Here is a 16,965-nt window from a genome sequence, read left to right as displayed (position 1 = left end):
AAAGTCATAAAAAGTCACATCATATTATGTCCAAAAAAATCATTAAAGTAGTCACAGTATAGTATTTTGAAGAAAAGTCATAGTATAGTATGTCGAAGAAAATCATAAAAAGTCATATTGTAGTGTGTCCAAAAAATTATAATTAGTAAACGTATTACTTACTTACTTACGCCTACTACCCCTCCTGGGGCATAGGCCACCGACAAGGGTTCTCCAGGCACTCCGGTCCTGTGCGATTTTCTCTAGTTGTCCCCAAGAGTGGCCTGTTCTCTTGACATCAGCATCCAGGTCTCGACGCCAGCTGTTTCGGGGTCGACCCCTTTTTCTCTTCCCCTGAGGATTCCAGGAAAGAGATTGCCTGGTGATGTTTGAAGCCGTCTTGCGGAGAATATGTCCTATCCATCTCCAGCGCCTTTGGATGATCTCTTCATCTGCCGGTTGTTGATTTGTTCGTTGCCACAGTTCTTGGTTGCTGATGGTATCGGGCCAGCGGATCTGTAAAATGCGCCGCTGACATGTGTTGGTAAATGTCTGAATCTTCTTGGTGGTGGTAATGGTGGTCCTCCATGTTTCGGCGCCATACAACAGCACTGACTTAACATTGGTATTGAAGACCCTGATCTTTGTTTTGATGGAGAAGTCTCTTGAGCTCCAAACGTTCTTAAGTTGGAGAAAGGCTGCCCTGGCCTTACCAATACGTGCTCTCACATCTGCGTCGGTTCCGCCCTGTTTGTTGACAATGCTGCCAAGGTAGGTGAAGTCGTCCACCTCTTCTATCGCTTCTCCATTCAGCATGATGGGTGATGTGTTGGCAGAGTTGACCTTCAGGATTTTGCTCTTCCCTTGGTGGATGTTGAGGCCAAGGTGTGAGAAGTTGTCTGACACTGTGCTGGACTTTTCCTGCATCTGCTGCTGAGTATGTGAGAGTAGGGCCAAGTCGTCCGCGAAGTCTAGATCATCCAGTTGTGACCATGGTGGCCACTGAATGCCGTTCCGCTTTCCCGCAGTGGACTCTTCATGACCCAGTCGATGGCCAGTAGGAACAAAAATGGTGACAACAGACAACCTTGCCTTACTCCTGTTTGTACCTGGAAGGCGTCTGTGAGTTGACCTTGGTGGACCACCCTACAAGTCAGTCCCTCATATGAATTCTTGATGATGTTGGCTATTTTCTCTGGAATACCATAGTGTCTAAGTAGTTCCCAGAGAGATGTCCTGTTCACACTATCGAAGGCCTTCTCATAGTCAATAAAATTTATGTACAGGCTCGATTTCCACTCAAGAGACTGTTCTAAGATGATGCGCAGTGTTGCAATCTGGTCGATGCAGGATCTATCTCTGCGAAAAAGTAAACGTATAGTATGTTGAATAAAAGTCATAGTATAGCGTGTCAAAAAAATCATAAAAAGTCATAGTATGGTATGTTAAAAAAGAATCATGAAAAGTCACAGTATAGTATGTTGATAAAAAGTCACATTTTAGTATGTTAAAAATGTCATAATATAGTATGACAAAAAAGTCATGTTATAGTTTATCATAAAAAGTCATAGTATAGTACATGGAAAAGAGTAATAGCATATAGTAACTTTCCTTAGGACAAGATGAATAAAAAATAGACATATCCTGATGGGTATCAATCTCTTAACCTCTGGTTCCCCACACCATCTTCAGCAGATTGAGCTATGCAACCAATAAGACTTTTCAAGTCAAAAGAAGTCATAAAAAGTTATGGAAAAGTATGTCAAAAAAGTGATAAAAAGACATATCCTGATGAGAATCAAACTCCTAATCTTTAACTCCCCAACCTGTCTTCCAGACTGAGCTATAAGACGTGGCATCACATGTCAAAAAAGGTCTGAGAACAGTGTGTCAAAACAGTCATAAAAAGTCACAGCATTCTATGTAAAAAAAAATTAATAAAATCATAGTACAGTATGTCGTAAAAATTCATACTAATTGATCATGATGGAATCAAACTCTCATCCTTTGACACTCCAACCCAGCCTCCAACAGCCTATGCCATAAGACCAGACACAGGACTGTGTTTTTCATAAAGTCATAGAGTAGCATGTCAAACAATTCATAAAAAGTTATAGGACAGTATGCCCAAAAAATCATACAAAAGTCGTAACATATAGTGACTTTAATTTGGATATCTGAAATCTGAGCTATGAATGCTATAAAATTCACATTGAAAAAAAGCTTTTAAGATATTTAGAAGTCTTCTGACCTGCCAACCACTGGTTAAACTGACATGGTACAAAATGAGAATGTTTGGGGCTGCAACCAACGCTTATTTTCATCGTTGATTAATATGTTGAGTATTTTCTTGATTATTCCTCTAGTTGTTTGATCTATAAAATGGTGAAAAATGCCGATCAGTTTTCCCAAATCCCAGGATGACGTCCTCAAATGTCTTGTTTTGTTCATAACTCAAACATGTTCCATCTTAAAAGCTGGAATCTGAAATCTTTTTAATTGTTTGCTCACTCAAAACAATCGATTATCAAAATAGTTGGTGAATAATTTCATAGTTGAGAACTAATTGATTAATCTCTGCAACTATGGTGAATGAAAAATGATCTAAAATGATCTCTTGATTTAATAGTATTAGTATGAACAATGTGCAAAGGAAACCTTGGAGCTATGTTTGCTGTTCTGTTGAGTCCGGTGTTAGGATTCTCAAGTGGTGGCTGATTACCATCATTACCCAACCGAATGGGACTGTGGCCCCTGGAGTCCGCCACCTGGAGTCGTCCACCTGGAGTCCTCCACCTAGGGTCCTCCACCTGGAGTCCTCCACCTGGAGTCCTCCACCTGGGGTCCTCCACCTGGAGTCCTCCAGCCAAATCTCTGCTACATCAGAGCTGCATTCTGACCGGGCTTCTGTGGAGAACACACCTACACTGTTCTCCTCACGCTATCGAGACTGCACCCACGCTCACCCTGCAATCAGCCCACAGACAACACAGGCCACCGTTCCCCTCAGTGTGGCTGTGGCAGATGGAGAGAATGAAGGAAAGAAAAAGAAGAAAAGCCAGATGGCTATGACGATCAAGTTGTATTAAGGAGTACAGGAGAGCGAGCACTTACAACGTGACTGGATAAAATGTTTAATGGCATGTTTTCATAGCGTTAACGTGACTTAATCCAAATGAGTCAGCAGCAGTAAACATAACAAGCGGAGAGTGTGTGTGTGAGTGTGTGTGAAGGAGGAAGTGCAGAAGGCATCTGACCATTGATTACTAATGCCTCATATAAAATCTCATTACGTGGATACAAAGGGGACTGGCACGATCCTATGGTATATCCAAAAAAAACATAGAAATAACATCTCACACATCCACTGTACACCTGACACAAATGTAAAATCATATATTACCAACCATAATAACTTAAATAAAGGAGTATGCAAACCAGACGCCTTTAAAAATACAACATAGAAGCAAGCTAAAACGCTACTGTCCTTTCCTGTTTTCATGATGGCTTGTAGCTTTAGAGGTTTCAGAAGGAAAACACTCGACAAAACAACAACACATACATATTTATATGTACATATACTGTATATATATACAGTATATATATTACATCAACAAGTCTTCAGACGCTCTGTGATTTACATTGTCTTTCCTGTTCCATTGTGATCGATGACGTGACTTGACCGCTTGACCACACTGCCATCTTTAATGAAAAAGAGTCCATTGTTTCTCTGTCTTTGTGTCTTTTTTAAAACTTCTTTTCAAAACTCATTAGTCAAGTACTCCAGGAAGAAAACACACAAGTGTCGAGTCTAGTTCTGTGTGTTGTGATTAATGGCTCCCAAAGTGTTGTATCCCGACAGAGGCCCCGGGGCCGCGGACTCCGAGGTATCAGGGCTCTATTGCCTCTTCCTGGAGCAGGACTTGCAGCACTGCTGTCCATAGAACTTGTGGTTACAAACGCCATGCTGGGGAACCAAGTGACACCAGCTGAAATGGTCCATGCATTGTTCATCTGCAGAGAAAGCAAAAAAAGAAGGCAGGTTAAACTCAAACTGCAACTCATTTACAATATATTAAATAATTAGTCTGCCAAGAAATGGTCAGAAAATCCAGAAAATTCTTCCCTCAGAGAGAAATGTACCTTTCAGAGTTGGTCCAGCAGCTGCGATCCGGCTGGGGCGCTGTGCCGGAGCCGGGGGAGCAGCGGGGCAGAAGTGTGTGTTGCACGCCCTAGAAGTGACAGGCCTCTGGTGGGGCAGGCAGCCAGCTGCGGGGCGACCCTGCCGCAGACACTGGATGGACCGAGTCTGGACTCCCCCCCCACAGGACACGGAGCACTGAGACAGAGGTTGGAGAGAGACAGCGGGGAGAGAGGGAAAGAAACAAATGGGAAATGAGGAGAAAGACACAGGGCTATTAATAGGAGAAGGAGATCCAATGCTGAAGCGCACAGAGAAACAAATATCATCATGAAAGGCAGCAGAAGAGGGATGGAGGAAAAGTCTACGCAGAGATAAAGAACAGATGAAGAAAACAAACACCCCATCCAGCATGTACTTGCCCTCCAGCGAGCTGTCAGGAGACATCTCCTCTGGTGGAAACATCCAAGGATCACAAGATGGAGATGAGCAGAGTAGTAAGACACTGTGCTATATGAGGTTGCCCTAAAGTGTTTTTGCATAATAGATTATATAACTATAACACATAGCTTACACAACCTTCCCAGATAGACTCTGTATCAGAGTGGAGCTTTTGGATTGCATCTGAGGCCCATTCCGCACACGAGAACCATGTCTCTGTCTGTGAACCACCACCACCTACACTGTACAGTCTGCCTCTGAGGTCTTTTTTGGGGAAATGTAGATATTAGAACACAAGAGCCACTCACGGCCATTCATCTTGTATTGATTGATTGTTTTGGCTCATACGTTGTGTTGCCTTTCCCATCATGCCTTGGCCTCCCAGAGAAAGGGGCCCCGTGAACAAAAATCAATGTAGTGAGAGACGGTGAGGCAAAAAAGGAAAAGTTAAACCTGACAAAACCCTTTACAGTAGATTTCGAAGCAACAGATTACACAATGGGATGTTTTTAGCTACTTTTGAAGATGCCATTGACAGCAGGGCATAACGCACACTGCGCACAACTTCATGACTTCATTTTGAACATTTTACTTCTAAAGTCACATTGCAATCACGCTTCTTCTTTGACTTGGTTTTCAATTGACCATTCCCTAAAAGCTCAGTTTGCAAAACGCTCAGTTGCTTTTGTATGCTGGTTAGCTGGATGGGCCAAACGGTCACGGCTTATTTTAGAGCAGATAAACTCACAGTTTAATACATTTCTTCAACTTTTTCTCTTGTTTTTTTGGTTATGGAAGGAATCAAAAGAAAGACCCTCCACAGTAACAGCCCCATCGACACCACTTCTGCATGTGGAGGAATACAAAGCTCCAAAGTTTTGACTGACTGCAGCCCTCCACCCAAACACAGATACATGCTCAGGTTACTGATGTGAGATTTAAGGTCTTGTCACGGCTATGATGTCAAAATGTAGTTTGAGCATCCAGTCATGCGTTACATGTCCCGGGATTCAATTTACCGGTAAATCCGTCTAGTGTATTTCCCAATTGTGCTGCTTGTGGCTTCCAAATTGGAAGAATGTCAGCTGGAACGCACATGTAGCCCTAAAAGTCTCTGGTGTTGACAGATTATGATCAAAGCCTGATCAAATGTACCTGTTGCCAGGGAGATGAGTACCAGCCTAAGACCACAGCACTGGAGATGGTTCTGCCAGATACGACCCGAGGGAGCTCTGGGCATGGACCTTGGTTGCAGCCCTGCTGGAGATCCACAAGGGGTTTAGCCATATTCCTGCACCTACGTACGGGGAACTCCACATACCTGTGAGGGAATAGGACAGGTTGTCAACTTAAAAATGACTATTCCTACTGAGTTTCAGATTCCTGAAAATATTTGGAGTCTGAGGACGGTACACAGCTGACACAGTGGGGTCTCAAGTGTCTGTGCAGAACTATTAAAGTGTCTTGGTGTGAAGCTGAAGGCACATACCCTCCCTCTGAGTCTCTTTCCCCGCAGCGAAGCTCTCTTTTCTGGATGCCTGAGCCACAAGAACTGGAGCACTGGAACAGAGCAGGCAGGAGGGACAGTATTAAAAAATGAAATATGTGAGTGTGTGTGTTTGTAATGCAGCGGGTTTCCATGGCAGAAGACACCACAAGGTCACCTATGGTTGTAGCAATAAAGCCAAAATACTGAGTGCTCTACTGAGTATTTTTCAGTCATTATATTTGATGAACAGTGTATGGGTACGTGTGCGAGTGTCAGTGAAGTGTCTGGCTCTTTTTCAAAATCCAAGCCTCCATTCTGACAGCTAAGTACCTTCACTGTGTTTTATCTTCCCAGGCCTGTGCTGCTACTCCTTCCACTCACCGTTTTCATTCTACATTCAGCAACATGAAGGATTCAGCGTGTAACTCAGTGCCCCTCTCACACTTTAACCACTCCACTTCACAGCACCAAGGCAGGTAAGAGTTCACCATTCTTTGGCACAAACACTAAAAGAATATGCTATCTGAAATTATGATTAATGGCTAACATGATGCAGCTGTCAAATAATTGTACATATTTCTAGATGAAACTTCTTCTAAGGTAACTCTTGAAAAAAATGCATGCAACACCTTCCAATTGTTTCGAGGACTTTGATTGGCTTTTGGAGGGAGCCAGCATCTCTTTTAGGTGAATCCTAGATGGAGTTTGTTATTGGACAACATCATTTGTTGGCTTGAAATATTTTATAATCCCATGATTAAACTGTCTAAACTGCTGAGCAAAGCTTGTAATATAATGTGGAAATTCCAGCATGTTGACCTTTACCCTCTCTATGAGGGGAAAAGATGAGTGGGGAGGGGGGTCGACAGCCTGCTTTGCAGATGTACAAATGTTCTTGTTATTACTTCTCGTTATGTCATCATAACATGACAAATATCTTGTTGAAATGATTATATGCTACAATGAGTATTTTTTCTTTTTCTTGTTGGCAGTGAAAGAGCGACACTGAAGTCCTTCTTAACCCTTGTGTCATCATCCTGGGTCAAAAAGATTAACTCTTTTTTTTAAAATCTTTTCTCAACATTTGACATTTTCAACGCATTATTTATTTATTTTTATTTCACTGACACCACCTTACTACCCCTCGCTTTACACTACATTTTGGAATCCATGTCCAATAACCCTCATCTGTATAGAATTATACCTAATATTTGAGCTAGTAAAGCAGAAACTATGAATTATGTTGACTAATAGTTAAGATCCGAGGAACGTATGATGGATTTCTCCTGTGTATGATTGTTAATAAATATCTTTAAAGAATGAGAGCCCAAGAAGAAAGCCTTTGTTTTCTTAATTCTGAAATAGCCTGATGTGCTGCTGATGTGTTATAAAACTGCAAATCCTAGCTGCTGTGCTGGAAGTGAGTGAAAGAATACATCACAAAGCAACACATTTTCAAGTGCTTTAAGGTGAAATTTTCCTCAAAACTATTAACCCGAAACATCTGGACAAATTTCACTTCTAGCGCTTCTGCTCCCCGAGCTTCATGGCTCTTTCCCCCTACCTCTCCCCAGGGAGCAGGGATCCACTGCAGCCTTTCGTTCTTGGGGCAGCGCCGCAGGACGCAGGTCTCCTGGGCTTTGGGTCTGTGGTGCTGTCTGCACATGCTGTCGGGCACCACCACCGCTTTGGCCCCGAATCAGTGCTCCGGCAAAACACGCTCCGCTTCCTCAGGCCCCGGCCACAGGTCTTGGAGCACTGCGAGTGGACAAGAAGGAAGGAAAAGAAGTTATGACCATACATGTGTTATTATTTTCTTAAGATTCAATTTCACTCTGTCCTGCCGGTAAGTACTATCACACCAATGATTTTAGGAAAGCACTTATTACTAGGGCTGGGTTTCGCTGATACCGGTACCAATAACAAGACTTCAGTACCGATTCCTGAACTTTTTCCCATACCGATTTTATAAAACAAAAAGAAATTACAACATTATAGCACAAATCTTTTTATTTATTTTTCCGCTACTACTGTAACAAGTAGTAAGTAGTAAGTTGTTCCTGCATGCCTCTACGACGTGTAGCGTAGACAGCCAATCATAGACATTATTAGATCTTGGTAGAAGCATGTTGCGTGCTGTTTGGCTCACTTGGTATTGAAATTAGGTATTAAATAATTACGCATTTTTCAATACTCGATACTTTGGAGGAAATTCGGTCGGTGGCTGAAAAGTATAAAATTCAGTACCCCAGCCCCAAATATTATTAGGCGGTTTCAAAAATGAAATAGGGCATTTTTGGCATTTCTTTGATTTGATTTTAAGACAGATGTAAACAGGAAAGGGGGTAGAGGGGGGCAGCATGGGGTTGGGACTCAAACCCAGACCACTGCAGTAAGGACTCAGCCTTAATACAATGGGCACAGCGCCTAGCCAGGTGATCTACCGAGGCGCACAATAACTATACACATATTAAATCATATATACATGCTCTTCAACTTAGCTTCATACTTTCTTATGAGCTCTTAAATCTACAGCTTTCATCACATTTAACAGAGGTTAAGTCCTTGGCACGGACACTTTTAATGCTTGTAATTCACCGCGTGGAGTTCAAGCAAACAGAAGGTCACCGGTTTGATGACAGCCCATTATGGCCTAACATTAAATACAATAAACCAATAACTGGCAGATGAATGTGACCCCCATCCCATCAAAGTATCCGCCAACAGCAGACAGTGCTGCTGTAACCTCCAGCTGAAATGCTGAGGTGGAGTCAAACTGCTCCGCTGGGACGGACCAGCACAGCCGTCAGGGCACTTTATGTGACAACATCGCATTCATCTATTAGACAAAAGACACATACACATCTGTGTATGGCCATTTACATACACAACCACGCACAACCACACGTCCCAGTTGTCCTTTTGTCACTGAACGGTCCGATTGATCTTTTCAGGGAGATTGGCCTCGCCTCTGCGTGACCGCCAACTGAACCCCGACTGGTGTCACAAAATAGTCCAAGCACACAACCTTAATGTCCTAAAGAATGATGACTGGATGACAGCTGAGTGTCCCGACTGTGCAGGTCACGCGAGCTAACCATCAGATCTGCTGCCAGGCACTGTGTACAGGAAAATGAGCAAATCAAAGCCCTGTCGACTCTGGTTACAGAGGAGCCGGACAAAAACTGTAAATCATACTTGGGTAATAGCCATAGAATTAAAAGGCCCAAACAACTGTTGGCTTTGCAACAAACAAACAAACACAATCCTGTAAATTAACATCTTAAAAGAGGGGTCAGTTGCAAACCAGGCGATCACTCATGATCACTCTTGTGTGTCTGTTTTGTGATTCATGGATGCATTAGGTTGCTACATGCAGGTAGAGTTTATTCTGATTCAACTGTTGAATTTAAATGTCCCGAATCCCAAAGAAGGCAAATGGTAGAAGAGAATACATGTCATTGAGATTGCAATTGAAATAGAATGCAAGAAAGGTGTTTCAACAAGCAGCAGATTAAAATGAATCTTGTAAAATGATAAGTGCAAGGCTCATTTCAATCAAATTTTGTCTTTGTGATGTTCTTCACATGTCCAACAGAGGGCAGCAGAGTTTTGCATGTAGCATGACTAAACTCAGTGTTTGTGTGTGTGTGTTTGTGTCTTTGTCTGTGTGTCTGTGTATGTGTGTGTGTGTGTGTGTGTGTGTCTGTCTGTCTGTGTGTGTGTATGTGTTTGTGTTTGTGTGTGTCTGTCTGTCTGTGTGTGTGTGTGTTTGTGTGTGTGTCTGTGTGTGTGTGTTTGTGTGTCTGTGTGTGAGTCTATGTGTGTGCATGTGCATGTGTGTGTGTGTGTGTGTGTGTGTGTGTGCATGTGTGTGTGTGTGTGTGTGTGTGTGTGTGTGTGCGTGTGTGTGTGTGTGTGTCTATGTGTGTGAGTCTATGTGTGTGCATGTGCATGTGTGTGTGTGTGTGCATGTGTGTGGGTGTGTGTGTGTGTGTGTGCGTGTGTGTCTGTCGTGTTTCTGTTGTGCAGATATCTAAACATGTAAGTGTGTTTTAACCTGGAGTTGGGGATTCTCTTTCTTTTGACAATGAGAACATAGGACGTGTAAACCCGGGCAGCATGAACAACAACTTCACAGCAAACACAGAAGAGACAAAGTTAGAGTATCATCATCAGGATTAAAACTTGTTTTCTTTCTTTGAAAGTTACCGTCAGAGCTTCTCTTCTTTCCTGTGCTTAACAGTGAGTGTAAAAGCAAATAATGAGCCTTTCACATTGTGTATCTCCTAACTCTCCAAAAGACTGTACTCAGAAACAGCGGTACAGGGAACTGTTTGCGTGTTCTCTGCAGGTATTGTTTTCCATTTCAACTCCTTTATTTAGCATGTTAGCATGCTAACATTCGTTAATATGCAAATAACATAAAATACAGCTCATGCAGATTGTCATAGTTTTGCTTTCATTAGTTGAACAGTTTTGCAATTCATCCCGTTGGGAACATGAACAATTGGACCAATAGTCAACAACGTTCCTCTAACAATTGTCAAGACATTTCACTAATTACTACAAATGGCATAAAGGAAAAGTCAGAGGATAACGTATTAATCGTCTAAGGAGAACAAAGGTCTGTACTGTATTTTTACATGATAGGTTTTAGACATGTCGCTAGCAATGCTTAAAAAGTTGTTTTAAATGCTGCCCCAAAACCCACCTGGGACCAGGATCCGGTGCTCCACTCGGGCGGGCAGGCCTGGGTGTGGCAGGGCTGGACCTGGGCCGGAGAGACGACGGGGCAGAGGGAGTGCACCACCGTCTCTTCCCTTTGATAGGTCACCTTCCTCAGGCAGCGCAGGGTCCTGGTCTGCTGACCCCCTCCACAGGAGCGACTGCAGTGACCCCAGTCTCCGGTCGCCCAGCTGTGGTGGCACACCAACAGAATGGAGTATGAGAGGTGGTTTGGTACATGCATATGCATATTGCTCGCACACACTCACACACACACACACACACACACTGTAAGTAGCTGCTATAGAGTAAACTCAACCACATTACTGAGCTCCTAATCAGGGCAGCCAACCACAGGTTCAAACTCTCATCTGCTGCCCTTATTTTGGGCCCACACACACACACACACACACACACACACACACAAAAACAGAAAAACACAATTTCCACCTACATTACCAGTAAGTGCTATCACACCAAAGACTTCAGAAAACCCCTTATAATTAGGCGGTTACGAAGTCCAACTGGTCACCTGGGTTTTTCTTGCTTTTCTTAAAAGTTATGATTCATGAAAACCTAAACCTGTTGCTTTAAAAAAAAAACTCACAGCCATTTCACACATTGACATTGCACAGACTGGTAGTTAAGGACAAAGAAAATACACACGCCGAAATATATATCTATATCCATATCCATCCATCTCATCTGAAACTAAACATGACATCCCGATTGTATATACAACTCTCCATAGCCGCTTTCCCAGGTTTTCAAGGCCAACCGCAATCTACAACATACAATAAGGCTATGGACAGACGCGGACTACAATACCGCCCCCTTTTCTTTTGTCCTCGCCTGTTTTTTTCACTTTCTTTCTTTTCTTTTTTTTTTCCCTTCCCAGATTCACCTGTCCTCTCTGCTCCCATCATTTTCTGTCCAATCTCCTCTCTTTGTGGCCGGTGCTTGTTGCCCCTCCTGTCCTGTCTCTCCTTCAGAGTTATTGAAATGCTACTTCACCACTGATGAAAGCCTACTGCTGCTTCTAAAATAGCTTCTGTCTTGGCATTGGGAGTGAAGGGGGAGATTACAGCAAATGAGTGGTCTGACAACCACAGGCTTAGAAGCGGGAGATGGAGAGATGGGCAGATGGCTCAGTCCGGTTCTGAGAAGACATGCTACCGCAAAGACCATTCCTCCGTGCCGCCAAGAAAAACACTTTCATTCTATTTCAAAGGCCACAGACAAATGAAGCGGCAGGACTGAACTGCAATTTGGAAACTGGAGAGATGTGGACCATTGGGACCCGAAAGCTTCGGTTTGACTTTTTTGGGGACTGTTTGCTTTTTTTCCTCCTATGTTTTGCCTGGCTTATAAATAACAATATATCATTTGGTAAAAGTGGCTTAAGTGCCGCTCCACTTCGCTGCAAACCACCACTGACCTATCTGTAATTTGTATCTCTGAAATATTTCAATAACTGACGTAGTTTTAGGTTGAAGAGTGCAATACTGCCGGGTGGGTTCTGAGAAGCTCGGCCATGGCTGCACAAAAGTTATTAAAAAAGAATGTTTCTGCTTAATGATATACAAAATAATCATCTCCGCCAAACAGGTTACTGTACTCATATGACCAAGATTCTTTTCTCTCTGTTTTTAACCCAGGTGTGTACTGTACATGTGTGTGGTTTGGTATAGCCTTGGACTCATTTTGCTTGGATAAACAACCATTTTTCTCTTTTCTCAGCATTTCACTCCAATAAGGTCATCCAATGATTCCATTTGCATTCCTTTCTTTTAGACCTTAAAGCGTTGGTACTGGGTAATGTTGCTGTAGCACTCATTGAAAGTTTCCCTGGATAAAAGCGTACTCCAATAGGTCCTTTTTTACAGAGGACATTCCCACATGTCACGGTGGGAAAAGCATATCTGTAAATATTATAATTAAGGATGGCTGAATTGCTTTTAGCTCCTTCGGTTTTAGAGTATTTTTAAAGTGTTGTGCATGACTGACACTCTGTCACACTGCCATGGCTTACTGGGACTAGGGCTGGGTGGGTATCGTTAAAAAAATTGATAATTGGTTCTGAGAGATACTTTTTCCAATAACAATTTTAGAAAAAAAAAGAAAAGAAATGACAACATTCCAAATTGCGGCATGCATAGGTGCCGATTTATGTTTTCCTTCGTGGGTGCTCACGGGCCCTTTAAAAAAAAAAGTAGTCAAACAATGTTTGCATCTTTCAACTCAGAACTGCGCCACTTCTCACAAATACAGGACTGGACTGGAGATGAGAAGTTGAACTGACACGTAACCACGATCTGCTTCGTGGGAAATGAAGAATCAACGGATCAGGGGACTGACAGCGACATAACCAATCACACTATAACAGACGCCCCACTTAGCATCAACGACAAGGTTTCATTTTAAATGAATGAGGCCTACTGGCTCATTGGGTGCTCAGTATTTTTCAGTATGACCTATGACAGCATGCCTACCATGTCTTGTTTGTTAGTGCTGTATGTATGCACCTACTGTGGAAACAAATGTCCTCCTTGAGAACAAACAGTACACTGAATACACACCAGCATCTGTATTTAGCAGCCTCTTGTGCATGGTTTTGTCAGCACATCGTGTACATCTGCCGCTTTGTGATGCACAAAGAAATCCCCGACCTGAGGTAAGTGACTCTACAGATGGCCTCTGCCAAGAGAAACAGCAGAGGTGGAACTACAGAGGAAGGCAAGGTGGAAGGGGTTGGGGCTGTGCTGTGGAGAAAGAGAACAAAATTGACTTTAAAGAAAATCCATGAAACATGTGCATAAATCTTCCTAACTGCACGCTGGGCTGGAAGATTGAACTGACTTCTTAAAATTCTCCTTGCATCTTTCTTTCACGTTCAGAAACTGCTGCTGCTGGTCTTAAGCAAAAAAGGGGTAGATATGAGCGAAAAGGGGTGAGGGTGAGGGGGGAGTTTTGACTGGCTCTGCATGGCTAGACTGGCCGGGCCCTGTGGGAATCCTGCCGTCTCTGCACAATAAAACATGGACAGGCCTGTCAGCACCCGAGAAACACGCTGCAGAGATAAGCAGGCATTTTTACATTCCCCCTCCTGTCAGACACACAGAGCGTACACAGGCATCCCACCTCATTGTCAATTTTTCTTTTCTCTCCTGGGCTCTTGAATGCACGCCCATACATCCTGGAGGTCTTAATGCAGTCATTAAAGCTTTTATGCTGCTCACTCAACTCAACTTTCTTCCTGTACAGCGCCCATAAATTGGCCCATACACACAACTAGCTGAGAAATGGTGTCAGCTAATGTTTAATAAGATCCAATGGTGCTAACCACTGCTTTATTTGCCTGAATAGACAACCACACTAATGTTATTTATCAGGGCTATACCATTTTCTGTACTCCGACAAAGGGAGGAGGACGGGACACGCACCAGGGCTGTTTAATTCCATTCGCCAAGATAAGAGAAATGGTATGCCCGAGATTAGGAGCAGGAAATGCCCTCTCGGGTGGTGGGAAACTTAGAAGGGTAACCGATAGCTGTCTGGCTTGCTCAACCCCTGACACAGGAGAAAGTTCAGTCTGGACGTGTTATGGCATGGCTAATGCTGGACAAAATGACAGCATCGTAAAGATCAGACAGAAGCAGCAGATTTTCATATTTTTACCTCATGGTTTGGATCCAAAGTACATTATTTCAGCATCATACATTTGGAAAATGTGTGTGCATATGTACTGTAATTGTACATATGTACCTGTGTGTGTGTGTGTGTGTGTGTGTGTACTCTCTCTGAACCCAAGACACGGTTCCCTGCCTGTTCTTTGGAATAGTGCTGTAAATCAAGCTAGCTTCAGTTCCCTCAGCCAACCCTACATACTACAGGAGAGAGGCCATTTATTCATTGCTGTTTCAACTTGTTACTCCACTGCACTTTAGCCGGGTTTACTCCTTTACATGCTGCACAGGTCCCTGAATGCACAGTCGTCTTTAAAAATGCACGCCACTAAGCACAAAGTCTAGACATCTGAGATAAAACATGGGCATGATGATGTTGCGACTGAGAAAGTCAGGACGCTCTGGGCAGAGATTTTTTGAGAGGGATGATATGCACTGAAACAGACGAGGACAAAAGAAAAGAGGGAGGTATTGTAGTGGTAGAACAGATATAAAGACAAAAAAAATCATAATTCGGTCGAGTCAGAGGGAAAAACCCCTTGACACACAGGCAATGGAATAAATAAAGAGTGTTGCAAAAATACTGCAGATTGAAAGGGCTTTCATGTGTTTTCTCAAATAAGAAAATGGAAAAAAATTGAAAATTAGAGAGCAGGCAGTGAAGGGAGGAGGGCGTAGAGAGGAGAAGAACACAGGCTGAACAGAGTAGTTGCTGGCCACAGCAAATGGACCACAGGCAACCTCAGACTGCTTAACCACTGTGTGTGTGTGTGTGTGTGTGTGTGTGTGTGTGTGTGTGTGTGTGTGTGTGTGTGTGTGTGTGTGTGTGTGTGTGTGTGTGTGTGTGTGTGTGTGTGTGTGTGTGTGTGTCTGTAATAAAAACAGCGCCTCGGGTTCCTGCAAATTTGGCAACATAAAGATGCATGCCACATATCCCACAGCCAATGCCCTGACCCCCCCACCACCACACACACACACACACACACACACACACACTTACTATGCAGGGCAGGGCTGTGTGTTGCAGAGATGGGAGCCCAGCGTCGGTCTGGTGTGGGGATTGCACATGGTGGAGTTGACCTGAACCTTCTGGTCCTGCAGACAGATAGCCTTGGTCGAAATACGACCTGATGGAAAACAGAGGGAGAGGTGATGTAGTTTTTTGCATACAATATAATAACCTCCGCATTCATGCCAACAACATGGAAATCTGAGAAGTTCAATTTTGTAACTGTGATTGATCAAAATCTCTGTTAAGTCCCAATGTCTGTGTGCAAGCTGTTGCAGCGTCTCTCTCTCTCTCTCTCTCTTCTCTCTCTCTCTCTCTCTCTCTCTCTCTCTCTCACACACACACACACACACACACACACACAAACATACACGCACACATTCACATCCACTGACAAGTGAGCGGGGGCTGCTGTGAATCTTTTGAGACCAAAAGACTCTAAACTTCTCGGTTGACAAAGGAGCTTTTCATTAGCCTTAACACACTTCCTACTACAGGAATTGTGAAAACACACACACACACACACACACACACTAACACACAGATCAAATCTGACCCACATGCGCCTAGAGTATACATTAATATGCACATTTTTCTCCCACTTTCTTATTGTAATTGACCATTTGCTAAGCCCCGCCCCCCTTAGTTACTGTTCTTATGCCTGTCAAGCTTTCCGTTCTCACACAGCACACATGCAGTTTACAATGAAACCCGTGGCAGATATTTATTAAAGTTATTCGTAACTGTTATAAACCACAATATGTAAAAAATAAGAAAGAAAGAAAGAAAGAAAGAAAGAATTGCTGAAACAATAAGTACTTGATATTGGACAATGGAAAGACAAAAGCAGGCTTCTCATTTCTGGCCGATAGCGTCCCCTTTACGGGCAGAAATATCAACTTCTGCTGGCGGATTTTATCAGCTGTAGCTCACTAGCTAATTAAGATTATAATACTGAATGTTCAATGGTTTGTTTGAAATGCTGTCTCTGTCCAACTTTTGTTCCAAGCTGACTCATTTTTAAACAAGAATCTTGTAAAAGGGGTCTGAGAAATACACTTGATCCACATCCACATTGTGTTAAAAGACTGAGGCTAAAGTTGCATGTCTCAGGCATAGAGTCCGCGTTTTACCAGATGAAGACAGCGCATTGTTATTGTGTTGCAGTGTAAAGTGTAGTATTATAAGCAGAGTAGATCAAATTAAAGCTCAGACTTGTTTCATTCTAATGTAACCCTATTTGGCTTGAAAACAACAACTCTAACTCCAGTCTGACTATCAACAGTCACCTGAGCTAAACAGATCACATCAGCTGCACAACTCATTCACAGCAACACAACTCGACACAACACACGTCTCAAAACAGGCTCAGTGCACCAAACACTATGACCAATCCTCACTGAGATAACACACTCTGAGACACACACACTGAGAAACACACACTGTCAGTAAGTAAAGGTAGTGTTTTTCACGTTTTGTTTTTATATCTGTA

General features: G+C 43.0%; 1 protein-coding gene across 1 annotated transcript in view; it reads right to left on the bottom strand.

The window, feature by feature from the left end:
- Window positions 1-4,122: 4,122 nt before the first annotated feature.
- Window positions 4,123-16,965, bottom strand: part of adamts18 (ADAM metallopeptidase with thrombospondin type 1 motif, 18) — a 61,060-nt gene continuing 48,217 nt past the window's right edge. The window contains exons 18-23 of the mRNA XM_032517008.1: window positions 15,465-15,591; window positions 10,765-10,969; window positions 7,615-7,808; window positions 6,051-6,121; window positions 5,717-5,882; window positions 4,123-4,318 (exon numbers count right to left, since the gene is read on the bottom strand). Coding sequence (XP_032372899.1) covers window positions 5,743-5,882; window positions 6,051-6,121; window positions 7,615-7,808; window positions 10,765-10,969; window positions 15,465-15,591 — 737 coding nt within the window. The 3' untranslated portion in view covers window positions 4,123-4,318; window positions 5,717-5,742. The remainder of the gene's footprint in view (window positions 4,319-5,716; window positions 5,883-6,050; window positions 6,122-7,614; window positions 7,809-10,764; window positions 10,970-15,464; window positions 15,592-16,965) is intronic.

Source organism: Etheostoma spectabile, chromosome 1, assembly GCF_008692095.1.
Source record: "Etheostoma spectabile isolate EspeVRDwgs_2016 chromosome 1, UIUC_Espe_1.0, whole genome shotgun sequence".
In the NCBI taxonomy this organism is placed as follows: Eukaryota; Metazoa; Chordata; class Actinopteri; order Perciformes; family Percidae; genus Etheostoma; species Etheostoma spectabile.
Note: the sequence above shows the minus strand (reverse complement) of the source record. Positions and strands in the feature narration are given on the sequence as shown.